Source organism: Aquarana catesbeiana, linkage group LG09 (genome assembly GCF_042186555.1).
Source record: "Aquarana catesbeiana isolate 2022-GZ linkage group LG09, ASM4218655v1, whole genome shotgun sequence".
NCBI lineage: Eukaryota > Metazoa > Chordata > Amphibia > Anura > Ranidae > Aquarana > Aquarana catesbeiana.
The window spans coordinates 312,318,192-312,333,129 of NC_133332.1; the positions used below are offsets into that span (position 1 = coordinate 312,318,192).

At 44.0% G+C, this 14,938-nt stretch overlaps 1 protein-coding gene across 3 annotated transcripts in view; it reads right to left on the reverse strand.

Annotated features, from left to right (window-relative positions):
- TNFSF8 (TNF superfamily member 8) overlaps positions 1–14,938 on the reverse strand; it is a 77,118-nt gene that overhangs the window by 21,782 nt on the left and 40,398 nt on the right. Inside the window, exon 1 of one of the 3 annotated variants that reach the window (XM_073600685.1) lies at positions 13,027–13,124. The exons of the other annotated variants lie outside the window; for them this stretch is intronic. Coding sequence (XP_073456786.1) covers positions 13,027–13,117 — 91 coding nt within the window. The 5' untranslated portion in view covers positions 13,118–13,124. Of the gene's footprint in view, positions 1–13,026; positions 13,125–14,938 lie in introns of those variants that run through there. 3 annotated transcript variants of the gene reach the window in all.

A 14,938-nucleotide genomic window follows, 5' to 3' on the forward strand; every position in this document is an offset into this window, starting at 1 on the left:
GCTCACAGTGTTCAGCTAAACCTACAAGTTAGTGGGGTGCGTCCACCTCACAGTGTTCAGCTAAACCTACAAGCTAGTGGGGTGCGTCCTGCTCACAGTGTTCAGCTAGATCCGTTTCTGTTATCTTCATACTGACAGGCAGGCTTGTCTTGTTACAGTAAATACAGCTACCTGAAGAAAATTGCTGGTGTTCTTTTGATCCTATTAGTACCACAGTCAGGCAGCTAGACTATTTACAGTTAGTGCAGTGCGTCCTGCTCACAGTGTTCTGCTAAACCTACAAGCTAGTGGGGTGCGTCCTGCTCACAGTGTTCTGCTAAACCTACAAGCTAGTGGGGTGCGTCCACCTCACAGTGTTCAGCTAGATCCATTTCTGTTATCTTCTTACTGACAGGCAGGCTTGTCTTGTTACAGTAAATACAGCTACCTGAAGAAAATTGCTGGTGTTCTTTTGATCCTATTAGTACCACAGTCAGGCAGCTAGACTATTTACAGTTAGTGCAGTGCGTCCTGCTCACAGTGTTCTGCTAAACCTACAAGTTAGTGGGGTGCGTCCACCTCACAGTGTTCAGCTAAAGCTACCTGTAGAAGGTTGGTGGTGTTCTCATACTACAGGCAGGCAGTTGATTTTGCTAGCTGCAGTATCAGTACATATATATATATATATATATATATATATATATCCCAGCTTAGTGCAGCTACAGGCCATTAGTATGTCTGGAAGGCCAAGAAGGAGAGGCAGACAGTCACAAGCCAATAAGAGAGGGCAAGCAGGCTCTGTGTCTAGTGCTGGTCGTGGAGACGGTGCATCCTCATCAGCACGTGGCCATGGGACACGCTTGGCCTTTTTTTCGGCAGCTGGCCATGTTGAGCCGCAACATGCGGAAGACTTGGTCGAGTGGATGACCAAGCCGTCCTCATCCTCCTCATCCTCTCTCACCCATGCCCAGGGTACTTTGTCTGGCAAAGCAGCGGCCTCTTCCCTCGGCTCAATGTCATCAGTGACTCCTTCCCTAGCCCCACCATGTCCTCCTGAGGAGTCCCTCGAACTGTTTGACCACAGTGTTGGGTACATGCCCCAGGAGGATGCCCAGCGTTTGGAAGGCTCTGATGATGATACTGAGCTTGATGAAGGCAGTAACACGAGCACGGACAGAGGGGGTGCCCAAGAAGGACAGCAATCTGGCAGTCATGCTCCCCCTGCTGCAGCATACTGCCAGGTTTGCTCCAGTGATGAGGAGGGAGGGGATGATGAGGTCACTGACTCAACGTGGGTGCCTGATAGGAGAGAAGAGGAGGAGGAGGAGGAGGCGGCACATCACCAACGAGGCAGGATGCCCTCCAGGGGCCAGCCTAAGGGCAGCACATTGACTGCATCACACCCCAAAGCTCCACATGTGCAGGGCGCTGCAGTCTCTGCGCGTTATTCAAAAAGTTCTTTGGTGTGGGCCTTTTTTGAGACGAGTGCATCAGATCGCACCGCTGCTATTTGCAACATATGTCTCAAGCGTATCTCGCGTGGCCAAAACATCTCCCGCTTGGGTACCACATGCTTGACCAGACATATGTTGACCTGCCATGCAGTTCGTTGGCAAGCGTATCTAAAAGACCCACACCAAAGAACAAAGAGGACCTCTGCTTGCTCCTCATCAGCTGAGATTTCCAACCCCACTAGACCTTCAGTCCTCTCTGAGACCTGCACTGAGAGGAATGAAGGTGTAGAATTAGGTGTGTCACAGCCACGTACTTGTGGGCAATCTGATTTTGGTACACCGACGTCAGATTGTACCAGGCAAATTTCCCTGCCCCAGCTGCTGCACCGCCGAAAGAAGTTTGCTCCCAGCCATCCACATGCCCAGCGGTTGAATGCTAGCTTGGCAAAATTGCTAGCACTTCAACTGCTGCCTTTTCAGTTGGTAGACTCTGCCCCCTTCCGTGAGTTTGTGGAATGTGCAGTTCCTCAGTGGCAGGTACCCAAACGCCACTTTTTCTCACGGAAGGCGATTCCGGCTCTCTACCAGCATGTGGAAGGCAATGTCCATGCCTCGCTGGACAGGGCGGTCAGCGGTAAGGGACGTTACCTAAGTTTCACGGCGCATTGGGTGACTCTGCTGGCAGCTGGGAAGGATGCAGGACAAGGTGCAGTAGTGTTGGAGGTTGTTCCGCCACCACGCCTCCAAAATGCTAATGATTGTGACACAACTCTCTCCTCCACCCCCTCCTCTTCTTCTTCCTCCATGGCCTCTTCCTCGGAACCAGCGGTGCTCCATAGTCGTTCAAGGGGCTACGCAAGTACGCAGGCCAAAAGATGCCATGCGGTGCTTGAGCTGGTGTGCTTGGGGGACAGGAGCCACACTGGGGCAGAGGTTCTGTCAGCTCTGCAAGGGCAGGTTCAGAGGTGGTTGACGCCACGCCAACTTAAGGCAGGAATGGTGGTTTGCGACAATGGCACCAACCTCCTCTCTGCCCTCCGACAGGGACAAATGACCCATGTGCCCTGTTTGGCTCACGTCCTTTACTTGGTGGTGCAGCGGTTCTTGGGCAGGTACCCGGGCTTACAGGATGTCCTGAGGCAGGCCAGGAAAGTCTGTGTGCATTTCCGCCGGTCATATAATGCCAGTGCTCGGCTGACGGACCTCCAAAAGGAGTTTAACCTGCCCAAGAACCGCCTAATCTGTGACATGCCCACCAGGTGGAACTCAACGTTGGCCATGCTGCAGCGGCTGTACACGCAGCAGAGGGCCATCAATGAGTACCTGTGCGACTATGGCACCAGGACAGGGTCAGGGGAGCTTGTTTTTTTTTCCCCACGCCAGTGGGCCATGATCAGGGATGCATGCACTGTCCTGTCACCATTTGAGGAGGCCACGAGGATGGTGAGCAGTGACAGTGCATGCATCAGTGACACTGTCCCCCTTGTCCACCTGTTGGAGCACACGCTGCGTGGAATAATGGACAGGGCACTTGAGGCAGAACAGAGGCAGGAAGAGGAGGACTTCCTTAGCTCTCAAGGCCCCCTTTATCCAGACAGTGTTCCTGCGTGCCCGCCGATCACACAGGAAGAGGACGAGGAGGAAGAGGAGGAGGAGGAGGAGGAAGATTGTGTCAGTATGGAGGTGGAGCCTGGCACTCAGCATCAGCAGCAGTCTTTAAGGGATCAGTCCCAAGAAACACATGGACTTGTACGTGGCTGGGAGGAGGTGGCTGCGGACCATGTCGTCCTTAGTGACCCAGAGGACTCCGGACCGAATGCCTCAGCAAACCTACGCTGCATGGCCTCCCTGATCCTGCAAAGCCTGCGTAAGGATCCTCGTATTCGTGGTATCAAGGAGAAGGACCAATACTGGCTGGCAACCCTCCTTGATCCACGTTACAAGGGTAAGGTTGCGGACCTTATCTTGCCATCGCAGAGGGAGCAGAGGATGAAACATCTTCGGGAGGCCTTGCAGAAAGGTCTGTGCAATGCGTTCCCAGAGACTGGGAGGTTACAAACTCCTGTTTCTGGACAACGTGTTGCTGAGGCTTCGGTCAGTCAAAGAAGGAGCGGTGGAGAAGGTGGCCGTCTGACCGATGCGTTCAGACAATTTTTTGGTCCGCAGCCCCAAGGTATGATTGGTTCCAGCAACCATCGCCAGCGTCTGTTTTACATGGTGCAGGAATACCTAGGGGCAAGATCAGACTTGGACACCTTCCCCACCGAAAATCCTCTGGGTTACTGGGTCTTGAGGATGGATCACTGGCCAGAGCTTGCACAGTATGCAATTGAGCTACTGGCCTGTCCTGCATCCAGCGTTCTTTCAGAACGCACATTCAGTGCTGCTGGAGGCGTGGTAACCGATCACAGGGTGCGTCTGTCCACTGACTCGGTCGATCGACTGACCTTCATAAAAATGAATGAGTCTTGGATCACCACCAGCTACCAAGCACCTGATGCTGATGTAACCGAATAATTTTTTTTGAAATCTCAGATCCCTTCAAAGACTGCCTATGCTGATGCTGAGTGACTATTCCTGAGTAATTATCCTCTTCCTCCTCAATCATCACGCTGATAGCTTGTAAGAGCATTTTTGGTTCTGGGCGCCACCACCAGTGCCTAAGGCACAATTTTTCAGCCCCTGTTTAACAGGGGCGTGTAATTACGATTTTTGATGTAATACTTTGCAGCAGGGCTCGTTCCTGCATTCCAACTAGAGTGTCTGTGAGGGGTTGCAGTGTTGTGGCACCAGCACCAGTGCCTAAGGCCCAATTTTTCAGCCCTTGTTTAACAGGGGCGTGTAATTACAATTTTTGATGCAATACTTTGCAGCAGGGCTCGTTCCTGCATTCCAACTAGAGTGTCTGTGAGGGGTTGCAGTGTTGTGGCACCAGCACCAGTGCCTAAGGCCTAATTTTTCAGCTCCTGTTCAACAGGGGCATGTAATTACAATTCTTGATCTAATATTTCACAGCAGAGCCCTGTGAGGGCTTACAGTGTTGTGGCCACAGCAACACCTAAGGCCCAAACTTCTGCTGAGTATATAGGGCAGGACCCTACTTTCAAACAACTAACTTACAAACGACTCCTACTTGCAAACGGAAGGAGACAACAGGAAGTGAGAATAAATCTACCCCTAGGAAGGGAAATTCTCTCCTGTAAGAGTTAATATGGGAAAAACATTTCTCCTTTCCACTGATGCTTTCCAATCCATTGGGACAAAAAGTGAGGTGAAATCTTCTGAAGAGGAGGAAAGACAGCAAAACAAATGTCACAGGGGTGATAACCCTTCCCTATGTTTTCCAAAAAGCTTAAAAAAGATTTTTTGGCTGGAGCTAAACACGTTAAAAATGTACCCGTTCAAAATTACAAAGAGATTCTACTTAACAACAAACCTACAGCCTGTATACTGCTGTTCAGAGTATATAGGGCCTGGTGGCCCCACACCTTTCCTTATTTTAATTTGGGTGCGGGGTTCCCCTTAATATCCATACAAGACCCAAAGGGCCTGGTAATGGACTGGGGGGTACCCATGCCGTTTGTCTCACTGATTTTCATCCATATTGCCATGACCCGACATTACATTAAACCCGCAAGCAGTTTTAAATGAGATTTTTTCCTTTAAAAATGACATTTGGTGCAGGGACTGTTCTAAACACGGGAAACACGCGTCACTTTACAGGCATACTATAGACACCCCTCAGGTACGATATTTAAAGGAATATTTCACTTTTTTTTTTTTTTACTTTAAGCATCATTAAAATCACTGCTCCCGAAAAAACGGCCGTTTTTAAAAGTTTTTTTTGCATTGATACATGTCCCCTGGGGTAGGACCCGGGTCCCCAAACCCTTTTTAGGACAATACCATGCAAATTAGCCTTTAAAATGAGCACTTTTGATTTCGAACGTTCGAGTCCCATAGACGTCAATGGGGTTCTAACGTTCGTGCGAACTTTCGGTCCGTTCGCAGGTTCTGGTGCGAACCGAACCGGGGGGTGTTCGGCTCATCCCTAATGATGATAATGATAATAATAATAATAATAATAATAATAATAATAAGTATTATGATGAAGATAAAGATTATTATTATTAATTATAATTATAAAAAAATAATAATAATAATAATCTTTATCCTCATCATAATCATAATACTTATTATTTTTTATTATTATTGTTAAAAAAATTATTAATATTATTATTATTATTATTATTAATAATTAAAAAAAAATAATAATCTTTATCCTCATCATAATCATAATACTTATTATTTTTTATTAATAATAATAATAATAATAATAATAATTAATTTTTTTAACAACACTAATACTGCTGATCATAATAATAATTGTAATAACTATTATTATCATTATTATTAATGATAATAATAATAAAAATAATAATGATAATAATAACAACAGCAATCGTAAAAATAATAATATTAATGCCAACAATAATAATGATTATTATCACAATTAAAGTGGAGCTCCACCCAAAAGGGGAAGCTCCACTTGTCTGCCTCCATTTGTCTGCCACATTTGACCCCTTTTGGGGGGGGGGGGGGGGGGGGAGTATTTACCTGGTTTAACAATTACCCACTCCCATTTCTGTCTCAGTTTGACATGGTGAACAGGGCCAAAAGTTGCCCCCCCCCCCCCCCGGCCTTCTTGGGCACTTCCTTCGCACATGCGCAGTAGGAAACTGGCTGTGAAGCTGCAAGGCTTCACTGCTGGTTCTCCTTAGTCAAGCACCCCGATAGGGTGAAGACAGGTAAGTTTCCTCATTTTTAAAGTCAGCAGCTACGGTATTTGTAGCTGCTGACTTTTAATTTTTTTGGTGGGAGCCTGGAGCTCCTTTTTAATAATATTAACAACAATAATAATAATGCTTATTATCATTATTAACAATATTATTATTAATTGTGTTATTATTGTTATAATTCTTCTTCTTCTTATTATTATTATTAATAATAATAATAATAATAATAATAATTCATATTATTACCATTATTATTATTATTATGAAAAATTATATTAACAACAACAATAATATTGCTCATAATAATGTAAAATATTTATATTCTTCTTCTTCTTCTTAATAATAATAATAATAATAATAATAATAATAATAATAAGAAGAAGTATACTAATAATAATAATAATAATAATAATAATAATAATATTATCAATAAAAAATAATAATACATATAAATACATTCATAACAAATGCAATGAATAAAATGAATTATTATTTATAATTATAAAAATAATAAAGCTAATATTATTATTATTATTAACAATATTATTATCAATGTTGTTATTATTATTGTTATTCTTATTAGTATTATTATTAATAATAATAATTATAATAATAATAATAATAATACTTTGTATTACTATCATTATTATGAAAAATAATATTAACAACAATAATAATGCTCATAATAATGCTAAATATTTATGTTATTATTATTATTATTATTATTAATAATAATAATAATAATAACAATAATAATAATAATAATAATATTATAAATAATAATAATAAAATAATTACGGTTAATAATAATAATAATAATAATAATAATAATAATAATAATATATGTATTGTTATTATCATTAATAATAATAATATTATCAATAAAAAATAATAATACATATAAATACATTAATAACAAATGCTATTAAAAAAGTGAATTAGTATTTATAATAATAAAAAATAAAGCTAGTATTATTATTATTTTTTATTAACAATATTATTATTAATTTTGTTATCATTATTGTTCTTCTTCTTCTTATTATTATTATTAATAATACTAATAGGAATAACAATAATAATATAATTATTATTATAAATAATAATAATAATAAATCATTTTATCAATAATAAAAAAAATAATATACATAATACATTAATTCATACATAATACATTCATAACAAAAATAATTTAAAAAAGTGAAATAAATAAAGCTGCTGCCTTTAAAATCCCCAACTACCAATATGAAATCAAATGTTAAGAAAGCACTTCCCTAATATTTGTTGCCATACTTGAAGTTGATATAAAAATGATTTATTTTTGTAAGAGAGTATAAATCTAATAAGTACAATCTTGAGGAAAGAAGGAGAAGGGAGGACATGACTTAGTGTGAATAAAGTTCCGGAGGACGGGATTTTCAGTTGATAAGACCAAGAACACGAGGACATGACCTCAAACTTGCTTGAATAAAGTTTAAACCTAAAGGAAGTCTTTATCAATTTTTATTTAATTACATTTTTTTTCATTATTATTTGTCATTTGATTGTATTGAGTTTAGTAAGCACGGAGGATATTTTTTGTTTCGATTCTAACCTAAGAAAGCATTTTTTCCGGAAGAGTGACGCTCGGGACAGACTTCCATTGGAAATAGTGAGTCAGTCAACAGTAAGTCAAGACTGACTCAGAATTTAAACACGCATGGGACAAATACAGTAAAAAAAAAAAAATAAAAAAGATGAAAAACGATAAAAAACTAAAAACAAAATCAGCAAAAACAGGCAGACCAGATGGCCCACTTCATCGTTTTTTTTCAGTGGTCCTTCTTTCTATGTTTTTAGTGTAAATTTTGGTGTAAATTTTGGTGTAAATTTTGGGTCATGATTGGAAAATCCCCATCTGCATATTCATCATCGTTGTGGTGTGACGGTGTACACACCACCAAACCTAGGTGATCTCCCCAACAATAGGAACACGCAGACTGGAGAAATAATTCTGCTGACAAAGATGTCCGCCTTCTCTACAGAACCTTCTTCTGCAGAGGTGGAGATTCTCGGTGAGCCAAACTAAACCATGAAATGTTGAGCAAAGTGAAAGGAGCAGTGGGTTGTAGTAATCCATAAATCACATCGGATGATGATATACATGAGTAACATCAGTCCCGCTTTCACCACCTCTCCATTTCCTCATACCGTGACTGCTGGTGATGCTGCAATTCAATGGTACAAGGACTTAAAAAAAAAAAAAGGAGGGGAGGGGGGGTGCCCCATCATGTTTCTTCACTCGCATTTTTCTTTTATTGTTCCTTTTGAACTGTTTGTTAGTCATCTGAGAGCAACTTTCATTTCTCTTTTTCTCTTTTTTTTTTTTTTTTTGTCAAATCAGTTCACTAAATATTCCAAATACCCAATACATATAAAAAATAGAACTACAGACACAGATAACATTTACAGTGCCTTGAAAAAAGTATTCATACCCCTTGAAATTTCCCACATTTTGTATGTTACAACCAAAAAAACGTAAATGTGTTTTATTGGGATTTGATGTGATAGACCAACACAAAGTGGCGCATAATTGTGAAGTGGAAGGAAAATTATAAATGTTTTTCAGAATGTTTTACAAATAAATATGTGAAAAGTGGTGGTGGTGGGGGGGCATTTGTATTCAGCCCCCCCTTTACTCTGATACCCCTAAACTAAAATCTAGAGAAACCAATTGCCTTCAGAAGTCCCCTAATTAGTAAATAGAGTCTACCCATGTCTAATTTCATCTCAGTATAAATACAGCTGTTCTGTGAAGCCCTCAGAGGTTTGTTAGAGAACCTTATTGAACCCAACAGCATCACGAAGGCCAAGGAACACACCGGACAGGTCAGGGATAAAGTTGTGGAGAAGTATAAAGCAGGGTTAGGTTATAAAAAAAAATATCCCAAGCTTTGAACATCTCACTGAGCTCTGTTCAATCCACCATCCGAAAATGGAAAGCGTATGGCACAACTGCAAACCTACCAAGACATGGCCGTCCACCTAAACTGACCGACCGGGCAAGGAGAACATTCATCAGAGAAGAGCCAAGAGGTCCATGGTAACTCTGGAGGAGCTGCAGAGATCCACAGCTCAGGTGGGAGAATCTGTCCACAGGACAACTATTAGTCGTGTTCTCCACAAATCTGCCCTCTATGGAAGAGTGACAAGAAGAAAGACATTGGTGAAAGAAAGCCATAAGAAGTCCTGTTTGCAGTTTGTGGAGGACACAGCAGGACACAGCAAACATGTGGAAGAAGGTGCTCTGGTCAGATGAGACCAAAATTGAACATTTTGGCCTAAAAGCAAAACGCTATGTGTGGGGAAAACTAACACTGCACATCACCCTGAACACACCATCCCCACTGTGAAACATGGTGGTGACAGCATCATGTGGTGGGGATGTTTTTCTTCAGCAGGGACAGGGAAGCTGGTCAGAGTTGATGGGAAGATGGATGGAGCCAAATACAGGGCAATCTCAGAGTCTGCAAAAGACTTGAGACTGGGGCGGAAGTTCACCTTCCAGCAGGACAATGACCCTAAACATACAGCCAGAGCTACAATGGAATGGTTTAGATCAAAGCATATTCATGTGTTAGAATGGCCCAGTCACAGTCCAGACCTAAATCACATTGAGAATCTGTGGCAAGACTTGAAAATTGCTGTTCACAGACACTCTCCATCCAATCTGACAGAGCTTGAGATATTTTGCAAAAGAAGAATGGGCAAAAATGTTCCTCTCTAGATGTGCAAAGCTGGTAGAGACATCCCCAAAAAGATGTAATTGCAGTGAAAGGCGGTTCTTCAAAGTATTGACTCTGGGGGGCGCCATACAAATGTCCCCCCACATTTTTCACATATCTATTTGTAAAATATTTTGAAAACCATTTATCATTTTCCTTCCACTTCACAATTATGTGTCACTTTGTGTTGGTCTATCACATAAAATCCCAATAAAATACATTTACGTTTTTGTCTGTAACATGACAAAATGTGGAAATTTTCAAGGGGTATGAATATTTTTTCAAGGCACTGTATACAATTACCTTCACTTCTACAATAGTACCCTAACCCAGCCTTTCTCAACTTTTAAACCACAATGGAACCCTTTAAATAACCTTTTGGTCTCAGGGAACCCCTGCTAAAAAATGTCTTTATCTACAACTCATGATACAATAGTGTGATGGTCATTGGAAGAATGCTCCTTATATGGTGGGGATTACGAGCCTTCCCCCCTTACCGATGTCTACAAAGATCATTAGTTGTTATTGTTCATTGGAAATTGATCATTGCCCAAGGAAACCCCTAGCAACCTCTGGAGGAACCCTAGGGTTCCGTGGAACCCCTAGTCGAGAAAGGCTACCCTATAGCAGAAACATTGGATATGTAGCTCTGTATTTGGCCCACTGACTTTCAAAATTACTCTTTTTTTCCCCAGACCTAGTTCCCACTGCACGGAAAAATTCCACCACCGAAAATCTAGAACTCTTCTGAGCAGAGAAAACTGTCTTTTCAGTTTTCTCTGGGTTTTGTAACTCCCAGGTTGGGTTCTGGAGTCCAGAGGCTTGAAAGAGCTTTAGGAGGAAAGAAACCTCTAACCCTGGGTCCAAGCTTTACTGGAGGCTAGAAGGCTGTGCGTGCAGGTGGGCACAGCCCTCTTAACCAAGGGCCTGACAGTAGTTCAGGGCCCCACTCGGGAGACAGGAGGTCCCCTACCCAGAGGCCAGGGAGTGGGCCAGAGCAGCCAGGAGCTTTGAAGAGCTTTGGAAAGGACCATGTTTTACTGGAAACCAGCAGGCTGTGTGTGCAGGTGCGCACAGCCCTTATAAATAAGGGTCTGACATTGGTTTACATCAGAGGCTCCCCCATCACATCAGAGACCCAACTTCACTTCAGAGGTGCTCGTCCTGTCAGAGGTCCACCTTTATGACAGAGCCGCCATCACAATAACATCCCCCCAACAAATTAGAGGCCCAACACCACCACAGAGACCCCATATCATAGAGTCAGAGGTCCCTTTTACATAATTGTCCTCCCTTCAGCACAAAGTCCCCCATCACATCAGAGTTCCCCCTTCCCGCCACAGTCGCCCATCTGTTTAGAGGTTCCCCCCTCACATCAGAGTCCCTCATCACATCAAATTTCTCCTTATACATTAGAGGCTTCCCAACACCTCAGCGTCCTCCCCATACAGGAGAGCCCCCAATCACATCAGTATACCCCCCCAATGACAGAGAGTCCCATCACCATAGAGTCCAGGGCAAACTGGGTCTTGTTGTCGCAGCACCCAGGAGAAACTCAAAAGTCCCACTATAAATTAGAGGCCCAACACCACCACAGAGAACCCCTATAATAGAGTCAGAGGTCCCTTTTACATCAAAGTCCCTCATCAATTCAAAGTCCCCCTTATACATTAGAGATCCCCACCACCAGAATTCCCCTATCACAGAGTCAGAGGCCCCTATCATATCAAAGTCCCCCCTTGACATCAGAATGCCCCGTTCTGTTGGAGGTCCCCCCCTCATGTCAGAGTGCCCCATCACCTCAAAGTCCTTCCATACATTAAAGGCTCCCTCAAAGCCACAGAGACCCCATCACAGAGTCAGAGACCCCCCCCTCCTTTTCACATCAAATTCCTTCTTATACATTAGAGGTTCCCCAACACCACAGAGTCCCCCCCATACATGAGAACCCCCAATCACATCAGTGTACCCCCATGACAGAGTCCCCCATCGCCATGGAGTCCCATCATCACAGAGCCCTTGGCCCTTGCATCCATGTATTTGATCCAGGCAAACTGGGTCTTGTTCACACAGCACCCAGGGGAAACTCAAATGGCACCCTAGTCAGGAATCAGTGATCTACACTACTGGCATACCTTTGGATGACAATAAAAAAAAAAACAGGGGTCCAGTGCCAACAGGGCCCCTAAAAAATGGGTAGCACCTGCCCTTCTGTACAGGGCCCAGGCCACATACACTATATTGCCAAAAGTATTGGGACGCCTGCCTTTACACACACATGAACTTTAATGACATCCCAGTCTTAGTCCGTAGGGTTCAATATTGAGTTGGCTCCGCCCTTTGCAGCTATAACAGCTTCATCTCTTCTGGGAAGGATGTCCACAAGGTTTAGGAGGGTGTCTATGGGAATGTTTGACCATTCTTCCAGAAGAGCATTTGTGAGGTCAGGCACTGATGATGACGAGAAAGCCTGGCTCGCAGTCTCCACTCAAATTCATCCCAAAGGTGTTCTATCGGGTTGAGGTCGGTCAAGTTCCTCCACCCCAAACTCGCTCATCCATGTCTTTATGGACCTTGATTTGTGCACTGGTGTGCAGTCATGTTGGAACAGGAAGGGGCCATCCCCAAACCAAAATAAAGGGTTTATTCTCACGGGTATTCTGGTTGAATGAATGAGTGGTTTGTTCATGTGGCTGGAGCCACCTGTTAGGCTTGGCTCACTGTTCCTGTCAGCTACGCTGTACGGGTGCCCCATAATTTCTAACAGCAGCCCCGAGTGCCCATAACCCACTTTCTCTAAGAGTAACCACTTGAGGACAGGACAAGGATAGCGGCTATTCGCTCCAAAGCTGCCCCAGTGCCATTTTCAAAAGGGCCCTCGGTGGTTTACGCTGGTCCCAGTAGCTTTAGTCAGCACCCAGCACATACAGTCACCCTGCTGTTAACATGCACGGAAGCTTGCGGTTTTGATTGTAAAGACATTGAAGGAGCAAAAATGACGGGTATGATGAAATATTTTAAAAGAAGTCATCTTACCGTATATTGAGTAAATAATGAATGACTTCAGGACACATGCAGCATTACTGTGAAGCGGCAATAAAGGAAGTTGGCCAAAGTTTCTGTACATCACCAGCCTGAATTGGGGGAAGTGAAACTGGAAGCTGGCGCGGCGCCTGAAACACATGGTCTCACCAAACTTACTTTCAGACGGCAGCTGATATAGGGGCCCCCCCTCTGAGCAACAAAGATCTGGCGGCACCACTAAGGTCGTTCCCTTTGTAGTAGAGACATCAACCGCATCTATTATATTCAACTGGTATGAAGGTTTTGGAGTTGAAGTGTTTGTAAAGGCTCAAGGGTTTTTACCATCATGCATTCTATTATGCCAACTATTCTATGCATGAAGGGAAAAAGCCTTCTGTTTGCCGCAGCCCCCCTCCAAATACTTACCTGAGCCCCAACTCGATCCAGCAATGTGCATGAGAGTAGCGGCTCTCTTCCTCCTCATTGAAGGACAGCAGTGGGAGCCATTGGCCCTCACTCCCTCCCCCTAATCTCCTCCCCCTCTTCTCCATAACCCCTCCCTCTCATCACCTTATCTCCCCCCCTCCTAATCTCCATAACCCCCCTCATCTCTTTCCTCTCCTTCTTATCTCATCCTGCTACCCCTCATTTCCTTCCCATCCTCCTCATCCCCTCCTTCCCTCCTCATCTCCTCCCCTTTTTCATCTCCAAAACTCCTCCACCTCATTTCCTTCCCCTCCCCTTAATCTCCTCCCCCCTCCTCATCTCCATAACCCCTCTTCCTCATCACCTCATCTCCTCCTCTTTCTCACCTCCATAACTCCTCCCCCTCATTTCCTTCCCCTCCCCTTAATCTCCTCCCCCCTCTCCTCTCCATAACCCCTCCCTCTCATCACTTTATCTCACCCCCCTCCTCATCTCCATAACTCCTCCCCCTCATTTCCTTCCCCTCCCCTTAATCTCCTCCCCCTTCTCCTCTCCATAACCCCTCCCTCTCATCACTTTATCTCACCCCCCTCCTCATCTCCATAACCCCCCCGTCATCACCTCATCTCCTTCCCTATCTCCATAACCCCTCATCACCCCATCTCCTTCCCCCTTCCCCTCCTCATCTCCATAACCCCTTCCCCTCATCACCTCAACCCCCCCTCCTCATCTCCATAACTCCTCCCCCTCATTTTCTTCACCTCCCCTCAATCTCCTCCCCTTTCTCCTCTCCATAACCCCCTCATCTCCTCCCCTTCTCCTCTCCATAACCCCCTCATCCCCTCCCTCCTCATCTCCATAACCCCTTCCCCTCATCACCTCCCCCCTCCTCATCTCCATAACTCCTCCCCCTCATTTCCTTCCCCTCCCCTTAATCTCCTCCCCCTTCTCCTCTCCATAACCCCTCCCCCTCATCACCTCATCTCCTTCCCCCTCCCCATCTCCATAACCCCTAGACATGTGCGCCGTCAATAAATTCGCTTAATTTTGTACGTTTCGTATTAGTTCGTATTTCGTAATTCATGTCCGAAATTCAATTTGGATTCGTACGAAATACGAATTTTCATAAACAATTACGAACGTTCGTTATGATGAATTTAAAAAGCAAAAATGACCTTTCTCAATATGGCAGTCGTCGAATCATTATGCTCATTATGAGGGGCTCCCACCATCCCTGTGCTGTGCTCATTATGAGGGGCTCCCCCCATCCCTGTGCTCATTATGAGGGGCTCCCCCCATCCCTGTGCTGTGCTCATTATGAGGGGCCCCCACCATCCCTGTGCTGTGCTCATTATGAGGGGCTCCCACCATCCCTGTGCTGTGCTCATTATGAGGGGCTCCCCCCATCCCTGTGCTGTGCTCATTATGAGGGGCTCCCACCATCCCTGTGCTGTGCTCATTATGAGGGGCTCCCCCCATCCCTGTGCTGTGCTCATTA